This window comes from Aquila chrysaetos, chromosome 3 (genome assembly GCF_900496995.4).
Source record: "Aquila chrysaetos chrysaetos chromosome 3, bAquChr1.4, whole genome shotgun sequence".
Lineage (NCBI taxonomy): Eukaryota > Metazoa > Chordata > Aves > Accipitriformes > Accipitridae > Aquila > Aquila chrysaetos.
This window is the reverse complement of record NC_044006.1, coordinates 78,049,108-78,064,928: the sequence shown is the minus strand read 5'-3', so window position 1 is coordinate 78,064,928 and position 15,821 is coordinate 78,049,108. Positions and strand designations below refer to the sequence as shown.

Below are 15,821 nucleotides of genomic sequence, written 5' to 3'. Positions count from 1 at the left end.
TAGTACTGGCTTAATGACCTCCCCTGGCCTGTCCTGCACCCAGGGCTCTCTGCGGAGCAGGACAGCACCAGGTTCTGCTGCTGTGAACAGTGCCAGCACTTGCAGGGAGCTGCCTCTGCCATCTCAGCCTCATACCTCACCGGTGGCTGGTCCCCAGTGACTGAGAGGTGAATAGTTGCAGACAAGTCCTAACGTAGCTGGTAGGGTTGGTGAAACCCCCGTTATGTGTTTTATTGGCCTCAGACAGGAGAAACAGCATCAGAGGGCTGAATCACCCTGACACAGATGCAAGCTTGGGATGTTGAGGGGTTCTCCGGACTGTGCCGTGTCTGTCTTTCTCTCCTGGCAGCTCCTGGCTGTGTCCAACCTAGGCTGGGGGGCTTAGCCCCAGGCTAAGTCTGGTCTCCTGGGCTTTTTCCTGAAGGTTTTTCCTATTTGCATTGAATTTGCAGCCCCTGGAGCAGCAGCAGCAGGTGGCTTGGCCAAGGGGACCTGTTCCACCTGGGTCACCAAATCCGAGGAAGGGCTGGCCATGGCCAGGAGTGTCCCCAGAGCCTGGTGGCAGCCAGTCCCTGGCACTCGCCAGAGCTGTGTGCCTTGGCAGGTTTTTGGGGGGTGCTGGTGGGGCACGTTCCACCCCAGTGTTCCTTGTTCCTTGTTCAAATGTATGTGAATGTACATCGGATGAGCTGGGTCTCCCTAAAAAATCCGACCAAAGCCATCTGCTCTTCTTTATAGAGCCCCCTCCCCTGCCTCATGGCATGCCTTTCCCTGTCAGTCTGGCCTGGTGGGCTAAACCCAGCTGTGAGATGCTCTCTCTCAATTAGTCAAGTCTTAAATGCCTCACTAAGTAGATGAAATGACTGTTTCCCTCCTGAATTTTGGAGCCATTGACAGCAGAAGGCCCTGAGGAGTGACGATGTTGCCCTGTCCTCTGCTGGGAGCTGCAGCTCTCCATGAAATGCCCAGTTCTGGCTGGCACAAGGCGTTCATGTATCCCTTCCCTGCCTCTTCTCCTGACTTCAAGATGTAAATGCTTTTTGAGAAGCAAACCGTGTGGGAATGAGCTCCTGGCAGCTCTTGCCTGCGCTGTGCTGCCAGTGCCTGGCCGATTCGCCGCTGTGGGGACAGACCCATCCTTTCCAAACAAGCTGCGTTGTTTCGGCTGAGCCCCGCTCCCCATCCCAGTGGCTTTTACAGTGGATTCCCAAGCTGTTCTGCTGCAGGAGATGTCTCCAGACTGGAGAGACCTGCAGGGAGGTGGGCTGGGAAATCACCTTTAGGGATTGCAATAGTGGGCAAGGAGGGGGTCGAGGGGGAAGAAAACAAATTTTTATTTTATGAGTTTTAAAGAGAAATGGGATCCTTCCCTCCCCAGACCTACTAACTAGGCAGCGTGCCAGAGGGGTTCACTTGCATCCCAAGGAGGGAATCTGCTCGGTGCAAGTGCCGAGGGGCTGAGGGTGGCTGGCAGCCTGGCAGATCTTCGGGTGCCTCTTCTCCAACTGACTTTCTTGCATCTGCTCAATGGGTGGATTTCATTGGGGAAATTACCACCTTTGCCTTTTTAATTTGATCCTCCATCTGTGAAATTAGCAACTTATTTTCATTAATCCTGTGAGCCTGACTCTTGGGCTCACGTTTGAGCCCAGCAAGGCTCACTTGAACACTTTGCGCTCTCCCAAAGTGCCTCCTGGGAGGCCTTGGCTCAGGCGGGGAGCTCTTAACCTCGTTTCCAAGCTTTGCTTTTCAAATGTGAAACTTAAGGACTCAGAATATGAACCCTGAAAAAGCTTTACAGCCCTTGGTCTCCATAGATGCTGGAGAGCAAAATAGCTCTGAAACTCGGTGGAGAAACCAGGGTTAAAAAGTCCTGTGGGCTGGGGATATTTCCATTCTGGGTGGGTGCAGCCGGGTGTGAGTCCAGGCTGTAGCAGCAAAGGCTGCTGGGGAGTTTCCAGGGCTTTAGGGGTGCAGGAGTTGGGATGGCATGGCTGGGAGCCGGGAATGGGATCGAGCTTTGCAAAATGGGCTTCTGCGCCTCATCTCGCCTTGCACCCGGCCCCATTGCTGCCAAACCTTGCTTGTTCTTAATCAACAACTTTATTTTGTCGCCGTTGCTGCGTGTAACAGAAGGAAACTGTGGTTATTGCACTTCCTGGCCACGAGCCGGCAGGCGAATGAAAGCTCACGGGTTTGCCAGCCCTTCGGCACGGGCCGTGAGCTTCGGAAGCCCCCGAGACGAGGATAGCAGCTTCTCTCCCTCCGGGAGGTGCTTTCGGTGAGCCACCAAAGACTCTGCGCCGGCACGGGTTGGTTCTGCTCTCTGTAGCTGGGTACTTCAATGGAGAACGAGGTAGGTGCTGGTTTTATATTGGCTCCCAGAAATGCAGAAGCTGTTGTTCCACATTGCGTCACGCAGGGTGACGCCTCTGCTTTGGACGCTCTCCTTCAAGGAGAGCCTGTGGCTCTCCCACGGGTCTCGGGGGTGCAGGATGGTGGGGAATGATGGTCCCGTCGCAGCATCCTCCCAGCTCTACGGAGGCTGCCTGCATCCCCGAGGGAAAAGCGAGAGTTTCTTCTGGTTTGCTCTGTACAGATTGGGCCAGATCCGGCAGCTTTGGCACAGAGAGGCGAACTGAGCTGGAGCCGCTGGACTCCAGCTGGTGGAGGGGGAAGCATCTGGGGGACTGTTGTGGTACATCCCTGACCCCGGCGGCAGATTTCTGCACCTCTCTGCTTTTGATTCCTAAAAGATGTTGGTGGAACGAGATCTTTATGCACCGGCAGCCAAGGTTTGAGGTCAGACACCCTCGTAGTTGGGGTGGCAGAGCCGAAGTCGAGCCCCATGCTCCGGTCTTGGCAAACAGACCTGTTGCATTCAGGATTTTCTTCTTTCTGGAGCCTGGAACAGTCCCAGCTCCTCGGCAGGAGCCAGCTGGGTTGCACAGCGCAGAGTGATGCTCCATTTCGGGAGCCCAGCTGAGGGGAAGGATGCTGTCCCTAAAATCTGCAGTGCTTGGCGGTGCTGGTCCTGCTGCTGTAAAGGCAGAGCCCTTTCACGAGGCCAGCATTGTGTAGCTGTGTTTTCTGTCCCTTTTGTCCTATAAACTCTCTCTATTTTTATCTCCCTGGTCCAAGGGATGTTTTTCAGGGCCGGGCTGTCCCCAATGTCCTTGTGGTGCCTGGCTCGCTCTGGGAGCTTCTAAATACTATCCAACCAGGAGCTTTTCCATCCCACTTTCCCATCCTGGTATGACAGTTTCAAATTCTTTTGGTCTGGCTTTGATCTCTCTTGTTCCTGTAGATCTTTCATGCTCGTCTGCATTTAGAAAAGCAATGAGAGAGGCTGAAGCTGGCCTGATGGGAGCAGGTCCCACGCATGCATCTGAACACGGTGCATCAGCTGCTGTGCGGGGAGGGACACTGCTGGGAGTAGGTGACGTGGTGATGGCACTCCCCTACCAAATATGTCCTATGGCAAGGCTCAAGCAGTTTAGGTTAAGGGTCTGCGGCAGTTCTTCTTGACGGTGGTTTCCAAGGCAAGGTCCTGTGGTGGACGGCAGCAAGAGATGAGCTGAATTTGCCGGAGGCTGCTGCTCTTTGAGCGTGCAAAGTACTCCACACTTTTCTGAGCAGGAGCAGTTGGTTTATATTTAATTAATTTGCCTTTCGAAGTATCTTTTCTGCCTCTGCAGATAGTACAGTCCTTTTTCTTGCCCATGAGAATCAGGAAAGCCAAAGCGTGGTTGCCGTGAGGGGTGGGAAGCAGAGAGCATCACTGCCGTGGGACGGGGCAGCTGGAGCCGAGCTGCAGGGCCAGGCAGCCAGCGAGGCCACCAAGGAGCTCTGCCTTTCCCCTCCGGACTGGCATTTAACACAGCTGTGAATCCCGAGCGTTGAATCTCCCCACTTCAAAACATCCATTTGAGTTGCTAAACTTGGAATTGGAGAAGTTTGTGCACAGTCCCGGTCATTTAGCGGTCAGGCAGGCTGGTGTGGAGCTTGGTGAGGATCTACCACAGGTCGGCTCTGCTGCGACGGCCCCCGGGTGCGCAGCGTTCCCAGGCTGTCCACCCGTGCCGTGGTAGACGGACGGTGGTGATGCTCCCTCTATAGCTGGGAGCCCGTGCGTGCACGCTGCCGCCGGCTGGACTCGTGTTGGCTCGGATATTTTTCCAAACCCAGCACTCAATGGTTTGGGAACCACAAAGACCTATTTTTCGCAGGGGAGGCCGTCTCCTGGGTCGTGTACTCGCGTTTGTGGGTCTCCCCGGAGACCTCAGACCAGTTTGCAGCATCTCTGCCTTTTCCTTTTGCAATCCTTCATTGAATTGCTCAGGGCAAATGCTTGGGTGAAATACAAAATTGCACCGAGGCGAGGAGGAAGCTTGCCCGTTTTGCGTGTGGCCATGGCTTGCTCACTGTTACAGCTCTTAATCTGAATATATATTTGTATTTGTTCTTAACTAAATGGTTGGACATCATGACTTTGGGGGAAAAATCCTGTTTTGGTAAAAGGGTGCTTATCAGCACTTGCGTTCTTGCAACATGTTGCGGAAAGGGGTTTTCAGTGAAAGGTCACGTACTTGTGGATTCGTAGCTCTAAAGCCAGCCTGTCCGTGGGGTGGTTGGGGCTGGTAAAAGGGGCTGGTAAAACCAGGCTGTGAGTATAGATGTATGGGCTGGAGGAGCGCTGGGCGGTGGGTGCTGCTGGTTCCACCCCCCATTTCGGTGCAGAAACTCCCTCTCTCGCCCTTAACCCCAATGCCCCGGCATTTCCCTTTCTCTCCACAGCCTGGAATAGTGTCTCCTTTCAAACGAGTCTTCCTGAAGGGCGAAAAAGGTCGGGATAAAAAAGCCCAGGAGAAGGTTACAGAGAGACGGCCTCTGCATACAGTGGTGGTGTCCCTGCCTGACCGCGTCGAACCAGACGTGCTGCTGAATGACTACATCGAGAAAGAAGTGAAGGTAGTATCTGCCTGGCTGGGGCTGGGGCTTATATATAGTATATATAGCATTAAGATAACTTAAAGGCATGAGAGATCTTCCATACACAAGTGCATTTAGCAGCTTCTAAATAGGGCTCGGGGCACCAGCCCTTTGCTCTATGTTGATGGTGTCTTTCTTGCAGTAGCTGGCATGTTCAGGGGCGTGCTTAGTGTGTATGTGCTGTGGTAACGGTTTGATTCTTCTTTTCCAGTATTTAGGTCAACTCACATCCATCCCAGGGTACCTGAATCCCTCCAGCCGCACGGAAATCTTGCATTTGATCGATAATGCAAAGGTGAGCGCTCAGCCTGTTGAATGACCTGCTCTGCGTAGTCTCTATCTAACATGCAGCATGGGGAAAAAAAAAAAAAAGGCTTGCAGAGCTTCCTCAGGGCTGGGTCCTGGTCTAAGTGGTATCCTCCATCCTGGTGTTACAAATGTGGGAGGGAAGCCCGTTACCAGAGCATTACCAAGGGGGAAGCAGTTCAGCAAATCAATGTAAATATGTTTATTTTAGAGAGCACACCAGCTCCCCGGGCAGCTGACCCAAGAACATGATGCTGTCATCAGTCTCTCTGCCTACAACATCAAGCTGGTGTGGCGGGATGGAGAAGATCTCATCCTCAGGGTCCCCATCCATGACATCGCGTCCGTTTCCTACATCCGAGATGACTCCTCTCACTTGGTTGTGCTGAAAACAGGTAGGTTGTGGCCAGCACGGGCAGGCTGTAGCCTTGTGTGTTGGGGTTGCCGTGTGTGTTGGGGTTGTGGGGCAGAGCCCCACAGCAGCCAGCATTGCCCTTTTGTAGGATGGCAGCTGGCCTGCCCAGAAACAGGACAAAGGCGATGCTGGGTGAGAACAGACCAAAACGATCGGTGTCCTTCACAGAATCATAGAATGATGGAATGGTTTGGGTTGGAAGGGACCTCTAAAGGTCATCTAGTCCAACCCCGCTGCAGGGAGCAGGGACATCTTCAACGAGATCAGGTTGCTCAGAGCCCCGTCCAACCTGACCTTGAATGTTTCCAGGGATGGGGCATCTGCCACCTCTCTGGACAACCTGTGCCAGGGTTTCACCACCCTCAGTGGAAACAATTTTTTCCTTTTATCTAAGCTCCTGCCTTGAGTTGTTTCAGTCCATCCTTTTCTAGCGGGGGAGGAGGAAGGACTGGGGGTATGCATGTCTCCTGAAGGTGCTGTGACTTGCAGAAGGGCAAGCACGCTGGGGCAGATGAAGAATGTTGGAGCTGGGCTGGGTTGTATCTGGAGATGATGTGCAAGCTCACGTACAGCTTAGAAATTCCTCCTGTAGCCTGTCCTCCGGCAACTGCCAGAGGTGTGTGTTGGACCTGCCCTGCTCTTCGCAACCCTTGTGCAGGTTGCTGGGAGGATTTCATCGTGCTGTTGCATGTCTAAATGCCCGTGTGGAATAACCGGGATGATAGCCATCACTTCTGACACACCTCACTTCTTGTAATACCTGGGGAGGGCCTTGAATCCGTCCCCAGCAGCTCTGCATGTGTCAGACCTGCCTGGTTTTGGGCTGGAGTGTTTGGGGAACACTGAGCTACTTAGAAGATGTAATGACAGAGACTTATCGGATTATAAACCCCGTGACAGTAAAGGACAGTCTATAGAATAAATGAGTAAGTGACTTAGAAGGCTGTAATTCTGCTGGTGGATTTCTGAGGCTGGCTAAGCCATGGAAATGAAGCTGGTGATTTACAGAGTTGTCAGAAATCAGCTCTAAAGTTTAGGCTTTTCATTCAAAGACTTTGGCCCTGTGCAGTGATCAGGTGGAGTTCCCGGGCTCCCAAGATCTCCCTCTTCCAGGGCATTTTCTCCCGCCTGTGGAATCCTCTGCTCTCCTGCTTTGGGGGCTTTGCTGTCCACGCAGGCAGCCTGCTCGGATGACAGCTCACTGTGCAAGGACTCCTTGCTGTTCTCTCCCTGCCTCGACCTTTCCATTATGACTTCTCTCTTTCTCAGCTCAGGACCCCGGGATCTCCCCAAGCCAGAGCCTCTGTGCTGAGAGCTCCAAAGCGCTTACTTCGGGCTCGCTGTCTGAGAGCGGGGTGGTTCCCGTTGAAGCTTGTTCCTTGGTGGTCCTGGCTACGGAGAACAAAGTAAGACTCAAAACACTCGATTAAAACTCTGTCCCACGTTGGGGTTGCCTCCAGAGTGACTCTCTCATTGCAGTGCCACAGGGACTGGGATTGCTGGGATTTCTGGCTCTTAGACCAGGGTGGCCTCATCCTGCTCTCACCAAGTGTCCCCTCTGTTACGTGACCAGACGCTTACCTGGCTGTACGTTGTGTGACACACATAGGCCTGGTTTTCAGACTGCAGGGTGTGGGTTGGGCTTTGCTGGTGCACGAGGTGCTACCTGGAGGAGGAAACCTGGTTCCTGCTCCAGGCCCGGGACCTAGTTTGAACACGAGAGGGTATGAGAAGATGGTTTTCCCTTGGTGGTGGTGCCTGCTGCCCAGGGCTTTCTCCAGCAGCAGGAAATCTGTGAAGACAACTGAATCTCTCCCACAATAGGATTTTGCTAACTGGGGCATTTTCCTGATGCTGACCTGGAAATTTGTTTCATCTAGTATCTGGATCCAGAGATTCTGATCTCAGCCTGTGTGCTCCTACTTCTACAGCAGGAACCCTTTGCCTTCAGGGTGGAGTTTTGCTCGCCTTGTTTTCGTCTCTAACACCCTCTGGGGTGCCTGCACCTATTTGGGATGTAGGTTATGTAGCCAAAATCCCAGAGAGCTGAACTGAGGAGTAGGACAGAGCATCAACACAAAATCTGGGTGCTAATTAATAGCTGCGAGTTGGCAATGGAGCATCCGATCTCCTATTGCCTGGTCTGGCCAGTTGAAAAGGGCTGGGATGCTTTTGTGGCAGTATGAGAGGGTGATGAGGGGTGATTTGTCTCAGGAGTTTGTCTCCTCTAGCACCGAGGAAAACCCTGCGGGACAGGAGGAGGTAGCTAACGAGATACAAGGTTTGTCACCTCCAGCCCTGGAGACCCTGTGGGTCGAGCAGTGTCCGGGATCTTGGACGAGTGGGTTCCCTGTCCTCGCTGGGAGGACAACACCCTTACAAATACAGCACACCGATGTCCCGCATGGCATGCCCAACATAGGGAGCCGAAGAGAAAGGCCACCGCAGTACCTTCTGCCTCACACCAGCCCTTCTTTGCTCCTTCCCCAGGTGACTGCCGAGGAGCTGTGCTCGCTTCTCAGCCAAGTCTTCCAGATTGTTTACACTGAGTCCACGATAGACTTCTTGGACAGAGCAATATTTGATGGGGCGTCCACGCCAACACGGCACATGTCCTTACATAGCGGTAAGTCCGTGCTCTCCCCGTTTGCCTGTTTCTTACCGCGCCTGTCTAAGGGTCTCTCCCCATCTTCACCAATATCCATCACGTCTCTTCTGGCACCCTCTGAGGTCAGAGCCAGCCTGGTGGCTTCCCTCCTACAGGGTATCGAAAAAAAACCCTCCTCTGCTTTAATTGTGTGTGAGCTGGATGGGCACAAGGGCTGTCTCCTGCCTGCAGATGTTTCCCCAGCTGGGCTACAGGACATCAGCCACCGTCCTTGTCCCCCATACCCTTTGCCTCTCTATTCGTGTTGGATGGAGGCACTTAATAAAACAATCCCTTTGCGGTTCTGCATCTCTGCTGAGTCTGTATCCAGTCCTGACACAGCACAATCTTGGCCCCAGCCCTGTCTGCCTCTCATCTTCCAGCTCTGAAAGCCAAGTCGGAAATCAGTGTGTTTGTGTAGGTCGTGGGCTGGGAAAAACACTGAATTTCTGCCTCTCAAACTCCATGTCTTGAATGTTTTCCTTGCAGATGACTCTTCTACAAAAGTGGATGTTAAGGAATCTTATGAAACGGAAGCAAGCACTTTGTAAGTTAAATGTGGTACGCTGAGCTCGCTCGGCACTCGGGCTTATTAGTGCAGCCTCGCTGCCGGGTTTAAAGCTCCCAAAGCAGGAACTGCTGTGGTCTGCACATTGAAAAGCTTCTGCTCAGTCTGGCTGAAACATTGGGCGATGTTTTTACTGTCCGTGTGCGGTGCCATGGTCCCTGCCTCCGCAGCATCCATGGCTGGATTGTTCTGCTGCTGCAGGTTTCCAGAGACGGTCACGTACACAGTGTGTGTGCAGTCCCACGCGTCAGCAAAGTGGGGACATGATGCTTGCCCGGCTGCTTTGCCTTGGTGAAGTCCAGCTGGAGTTGGGAGAAAAGGTTTTCCCCAAACCCTTTTATTTTGGAAACTTTTTGCCTCCTGAATCGGTGACCACTGAAAAACATTGATAGTGTTTGTGGGCTGAAAACCTGACACGCAAATCAGTTGTTTAAAATTGACTGATGCTATTTGAAAGTTTCACATTTGATGCCACAATAAGGTAGTTTGAGACTTTTCCCCACACTGTTGCAAAACGAGAAAGCAGTTGGAGGGGATATTTGCCTATGTAGGGCTTCATTTTCGGCAGGTCACCAAACCAATATAGTTAAAGTCCTCTGTGCTGGGTGGGAGCCTTCAGATGCCCACATGCCTCTCCACTCTTCCAGGCTCTCTTGTGCTGCGGCCGCCAGCGACGGTGATGCAGGAGGTGCCCGAGGAGCTCTGGAGGACTCACAATCTGTTTGCATTTCAGTTCCTTTCCAGAAACCTTGGATGCAGGTGACAACTCCCCCTCTTCCTTCTCCACACAACAGTCTCCGCACATTAAGACAGTCAGTGAGAGCGAGCTGAGCACCACGGCGACAGAGCTGCTCCAGGACTATATGATGACGGTAGGGTGTCCTTGGCTTGCAGGGCAGGGTGGAGGGGTTTTCTTCCCTTTAGGGTACTCTTGGGATTTGGGTTCATTGCCTCGGCATGTAGAATGTGAGCCCACGCTGGTGTAGGAACATCTCATCCTCCTCCTTTTCATACAGATTGTGCTTGGAGGCCTCGTGGGACCTGAACGTGGGCTCACATCCTTCTGCAGCAGCATCCCCACCCCCTTGTCCCCTCTCACCATGTAAAGGCATGTCACACCACCCGCGGCGTGCCAGGTCCATCACTTTGCGTGTCACGGTCCCTGTGTACGCTCACAGCTTGTCCCTGTTTGAAAGCTGCCAGCTCAGTAGTGGGTTGCAGCAGCCTGTCCTGCTTTTCCATCAGGATGAGCTGGTTCGTTACTGCAGCTCTTGTCAAGTAGCAATAAATCCAGTAAATGCTGTTCCCAGGCTTCCCATCATCTCTTCCTAAGAAAAAAAATCAGTGACATTTGTGGTGTGCTTCTCTTCCGCAGCTCCGAACGAAACTCTCTTCCCAAGAGATCCAGCAGTTCGCAATGCTCCTGCACGAGTATCGCAATGGGGCTTCGATCCATGAATTCTGCATCAACTTGAAGCAGCTCTACGGGGACAGCAGAAAGTTTCTGCTCTTAGGTGAGTGTCAGCTGCCAGGGATTCATCGTGGAGGGTGAGAGCCGGCGTCGGTCCGCTCCCAAGCCCTCGTGATGTGTCTGGTACCGATCGCTGATGCACGGACCTTCCACGTGGGCAGTCTGATGGGATGCGAAGGGGTAGAGGGGTGGGCGTGGATGGCACAGAGATTCCTTGGGGTGTCACCAAGCAATGAGCAACATCTCAATCCATCTCTCCTTGGCGATACTTGTTTCCTGAGGGCAGCTGGGTCCATCTAATTCAGGCCCCCGGTCTCAGAGGCTTGAGTCACCCTTCCAGATGCTGACCTCTCCTTCTGACTGCAGAGGGAGCCTGGGTACCTCCTCCAGACCGAACACCAGGCATTTCTGTGTCTGCTGGTAGCAAGAAAGAGGGTTCTGGTCCTTGGCCAGCCGTGCGGTGCCCGACACCAGGCGATTCTGGTGTTGGATGTGCCGTTCATCCGGGCGTACTGAACCTGCGTTCCTTGGAGAGGAATTTCACAGTCCTGGGGGGAAGGTGTGCACCCTGGCAGGGGAACAGGACCCTTTCGTTCCCCTTCATTAAAAGGAGGCTGAGAGCCTCCAGGGCTCTTGCAAGTCCTTCCTGCTCAAACTCTCTACTTTGATTTTGGCTTTAATAAGCTGAAAGAGCATCAGTAACAAGAGCCCATGGCTTGGGGCAGGAGGACGTGGGCCTGACCTGATGTCTGCACTGGCCCTGGGGCAGGCAGGTTCTCAGCTGGGCACTCAGCTAGTGCTGGGGGGGCTTTCAAACAGCACAGGGACCAAAATGGAGATGCCTGTTGTCGCTGAAAAGCGACGCCTTGGGTTTTCACCCTCTTATAAAAGCAGATCTGCTGAAAGTGCTGGGGGTTGCTCACCGGAGTCAGCGTGCCGCAGGGAGAAGGGCAGCTCTCTGCGAGTTCTCGCACCAGCCGGCTTCTCTTTCCTTTGTCCTGGGGATCCAGCAGCGCAGCCGGGCGCCTCCGCCAGCACAAAGGCATTTTCTTTCAGTGGTGCGCACACAACCGACTTGCTTTTAACGTCGCCGGTACCAAAGCTGGCACAAAGGCAAGGTCGCTGTGCTGGGAGGCTGACTTTATATTGGCTGCGTGTCACCGAAAAGGAAATCCAACTTGCTTTTCCCAGCCTGGGTGGTCACACTGGTGCCATGCTCTCCCAGGACAGAGCTGGGCTGAGCTCTGGCTGCTCCCCATGGGTTTGACTGGGGTGGGTGATGCGAGATAGAGAGGTGAGGAGCAGCAAACCTTCTGCCCAGGCTCAGACTATGCTGGAAGCCTCCAGTAAAGGTTTTTCTTTCAAATTTTTGAGTGCCCGGAGTTTTCTTCCAAGCAGTTTGGGTAGTGACTGTAGCCCTAAAGCTGTGACCGACTCTGGGACGGGGGGTGGGGGGTATCTTGTTTTTGGCCAGCAAGGACACACAGCATGTAGGGGGTAGGGAGAGGGACAATGCTCGGCAGGACAGCTGCTCTATGATTGCAACTGGAGCAGGATGGGGCCCATCAGGAAAAGCTATTTAAGTAGCCTTAACTTAAACACTTCCTCTTGAGGACTCTCACCCTGCTGCTAATTACAAAGAAAACAGAATTAGTTATTTAAAATCCTCAAAGGATAAGTAGCAGCGTGCCTAACCTGTGTCCCAGTGACCCTCTCTGCTTCGCAGCGGGTGACAGCCACCCTGCCAGGGACACCAGCCCACGGTGGGATGCAGAGAGAGACAGGACAGATGTTCCCGCAGCCGCCCTGCCTGTGCTCCTTCGGGCGCAGGAGTCGTGGGCTGATGCCGTTAGAGCAATAAGCTCAGTAAAGCCAAGCAATATGTTTCGGTGGGGAATTAGCAGACGATCCTTTCAAGCTCGGAAAATCCTGCTTTAGTGGGATTTTGTGCTCGGTGGGCAGTGGCTGCAGTTCTCAGGGGTGTAAGTGTGAGATGTGGCCACAAAAGCTGGAGACTCCAGTGGTCCCTGTCCCCCTGAAATGGGCTCCTCCGCCAAGCCCTGGGCCGTTCCAGGGAGCTGGGGCATGACATTACAGCCAGCCTCAGCAGCTGGGCTCTGCTGGATGGCTCAGAAGCCATGGGGAATTTCAGACAGCTGAGCAAATCCACGTGGAAATCTGTCCTGGATGTCTTCCCTGCACTCCTGTGTACAAAACACACGATGATGCTGTTTCCTCCTTGGGTTTTCTTCCCTGATCCAGGTCTTCGCCCCTTCATCCCCGAGAAGGACAGTCAACACTTTGAGAACTTCCTTGAAACCATCGGGGTGAAGGACGGCCGAGGCATCATCACAGACAGTTTCGGGAGGTACAGACGGACACTGAGCACCACCTCCAATTCCACCACCAACGGCAACGGCGCTGCTGGCAGCTCAGATGACCAGTCCGTCCCTTCGGAGGAGGACGAGTGGGACCGAATGATCTCGCACATCAGCAACGACATTGAAGCCCTGGGGTGCAGCATGGACCGCGATTCCTCCTGAGAGCCAGCGAGGGGGGGAGGACGGCCCCGGCAGCTCCCCGCGCCGGGGCAGGGGCTCACTCCGGCACCTTCCCACCCTCTCGGAGAGACCCCCGCAGCAGTGCCTGTATCCTGACCGTCGTTCTGGAAGAGGTTTTGGGGCTAGATCAGGATGTAATTACTCTCCCGTCCTCGTTAACGGCTCCAAGTGGCCCTCGGCAGGCGGCCAGCACCCTCTCACCGTGCCGGCACGCTGTGGTGGAGGACGCCGGGGCAGGAGCCCGGCCTGCGCCGTCCCTGGTTTGGTTTTGCCGGCACAGCAGGGAGCGAGGCCGGGGAGACAAGTCGGCTACAACCCTCTGCCTGGTTTACAGTTTTGCACATGGTATCCCTGTTGTAACTGCTCTCCTCCTCTTCTTCTTCCTCCCCCTGTTTTTCGAATGAAGTTTACCACAATGTGAATTATTTAAACCTATTGTCGATGTTGTCGAAACATTTCGGCTCCAGACCCGCAGGAGAATCTGCCGATGCCGCTCGCACTGCGAGCTTTGTGCTTGGGCTGCCGCAACCCGGCCTGCAAACGCTGCCGTACCGCCCCCCCCCCGGCCCCGGCTTTGCTCAGGAATAGCGGGAGGACCCCAGGGAGGTGGGGGGGGGGCCACACGGATGCCATTTTACCTGCCAGCGGGCTCGTGTGCGCCCGTGGGCACAGGGCAGGCGCCTGCCAGGGCATCCCCTTCCTGCACGCCAGCCTGCCGAGCACAAGGACTTGCCCCATGCATCCCACCCCCCCGTCCCCCCGGTCTGGGGGACCCCCTGGTCCTCCCCTGCCACCCGTCCTGGGGTTTGGGGTGCTGGCAGGAGGGCATTGGGTGTCTGTTGGGGCTCCTCGGGGACTTTGCTGTCCCCCAGGGACACCACTGGGACAGGAGAGCTGATCCAGGACCCACTCTGGGAAGGTTTTTTTTTGGGGGGGGGGGGGTAGGGGGAGGCTGCAGGGTGTGCTGTACATGTTGTATATATTTTTACATACAGTTATAAATACACACTTATTTTTTTAATCTCTATCCCCTGCCAGAGGAGCACTCCCGTGCAGAGAGAGGTGCTGGCTGGGCCCCACGGGGGAGATGCTGTTTGCTGGGGCAGGGTGGGGGTCACCTAAGAAGGATCAGGGCTTGGGGTGGGGGTCCCCAGTTATCTTAGAGCCACAACCAGGAGGAAGGATGGGGCTGGAGGAGGATTGGGGCAGCACCCCAGGGGTCAGACAGGGTCTCTGGCACCCATGGGTGGCTCTGGCAGCCACCCCGAGCTGGGGCGGGGGCTGGCTGCGGTGGGTGCTTTGCAGCCAGACACTGGCTCAGCAGTTTTTGGGGGGGAGAACCGGCCTCCTCCTGCACATTCCTCTGCTCTTTGTCCCCAAAGCCTTCCCTGCAGCTCCCCACCCAACCATTACCCTTACCGGTGTCCGTCCCAGGCAGGCAGCAGACTTCATCCCTACCATCCTCTCCCTCCCCAACCCCGCTGCTCCGGCCATTTCTTACCTGCCCTTTCCCGGGATCGCAGGCGCCGGCCCTCGGTACGATCCTGCACAGATCCCGCGCTGCTTTAGGCTGGGGTCAGGGTGACCCCCTTCTGCTCCCTGGGGGGTTCCCCATCACCCCAATCCCTCCTTCCCCTGGACTTTAAGGGGTGAAAGCAGCCGAGTCACCCCGGTGTTCGGCTCCCTGGGGAGCCGGGGACAGGTACAGGATCCCTCCATCCTCCGACAGCCCTTTCCTTCCAGTTTTGAGGCTGATATAAACTCCAGAGCAGAGAGGGGGGGGGGGTCTCAAAGAGGGTCCCCCAGCCCCTGGAGGAAAGGGTTTGGCCAGGACACATCCATCCCGGAGCGCATCTTCCCTAGGAACAAGCCTTGATGGAGAAGCTTGAGGTTTCCTCCTCCTGGCAGGTGTTTTTGCCATCAGCCAAGGGAAGGGGAGATAGGGGGTCCCGGCTCCATCCCCTGGGCACCAGCTCCAGGGCCTCAGGATTGGGGAAACCAAGATTTTTCCTCCTTCTTAAGCCCAGGAGGCAGCAACACAGCACAGGGCTGGGAGTACTCAGAGCTGGGGGTAGTTTTAGTGCCTTTTTATGATTTACAGATTAAAAACAAATTGCACATGGGGATGTTCAAGTCCTTAAAGACTTAAGGAAATTTGGAAGAAAAAAAAAAAAAAAAGCCCTATTTTTGACATGATTGTATACGGAGAGCTATAAAACAGAAGCCGTAACAGCTCGCGGTGGTTTTGTTTTGTTTTTTTTTTTTTATACTTTGGTGGGAAACAGGACTTAATTCTGGAAATAACCCCGCGGGGTGTAGCGTTCTGGGAGCGAGTAGATGGCAGCAGCCGGGGGGGTTTCTGCCGCCTCCATTTTCCCATCGCCAGCCCTGGAGCGACCCTGGCACCGGGGGACATGGGATGGGGGGGCCGCGGCGGTCCCAGGGCAGGCTGTGTATGTATGCTTTCTGTACGGAGTATTTGTTACAGGTAAATATAATTCTGCACCCGACGTGGTTTGTCTCATTGCTAAAGCCCTCGCTCACCTCCCTTGGGCTTCGGCAAAGCCCGGCTTCGTTAAGCACCTCCAAATTAGCGACACGGGGTGGGGCAAAGCCCTGGTGCCCGACTGCTTCGGGAGCATCCTGGGACTCTGCCACCCCATCCAGTGCCATGTGCCCCCCAACACCGCAGAGCCGGGGTGGGGTCCCAGCCCTCCCTGTGCCTGCTCCCAGCACCCCGTATCCCACCGCGGTGGCCTCGCCGTAACAGCCACCGCTCGCCCCCACTTCCCTGGGCACCCCACCCCAGTTACAGCCCCTGCACCCTAACCCACTGCTGGAAGGGGGGTGTCCCGAGCTCC

General features: G+C 54.8%; 1 protein-coding gene across 4 annotated transcripts in view; it reads left to right on the top strand.

Annotated features, from left to right (window-relative positions):
- CCM2 (CCM2 scaffold protein) overlaps positions 1–15,470 on the top strand; it is a 40,652-nt gene extending 25,182 nt beyond the window's left edge. Inside the window, exons 1-11 of one of the 4 annotated variants that reach the window (XM_041122389.1) lie at positions 2,232–2,356; positions 2,600–2,802; positions 4,798–4,971; positions 5,204–5,287; positions 5,510–5,693; positions 6,983–7,119; positions 8,204–8,339; positions 8,850–8,907; positions 9,662–9,800; positions 10,304–10,442; positions 12,662–15,470. In XM_041122389.1, the coding sequence (XP_040978323.1) occupies positions 2,779–2,802; positions 4,798–4,971; positions 5,204–5,287; positions 5,510–5,693; positions 6,983–7,119; positions 8,204–8,339; positions 8,850–8,907; positions 9,662–9,800; positions 10,304–10,442; positions 12,662–12,942 (1,356 nt within the window). In that variant the 5' untranslated portion in view covers positions 2,232–2,356; positions 2,600–2,778 and the 3' untranslated portion in view covers positions 12,943–15,470. Of the gene's footprint in view, positions 1–2,144; positions 2,357–2,455; positions 2,803–4,797; positions 4,972–5,203; positions 5,288–5,509; positions 5,694–6,982; positions 7,120–8,203; positions 8,340–8,849; positions 8,908–9,661; positions 9,801–10,303; positions 10,443–12,661 lie in introns of those variants that run through there. The other 3 variants (XM_030008173.2, XM_041122388.1, XM_030008172.2) reach the window with 3 other exon arrangements.
- The last annotated feature ends 351 nt before the right edge of the window (positions 15,471–15,821 follow it).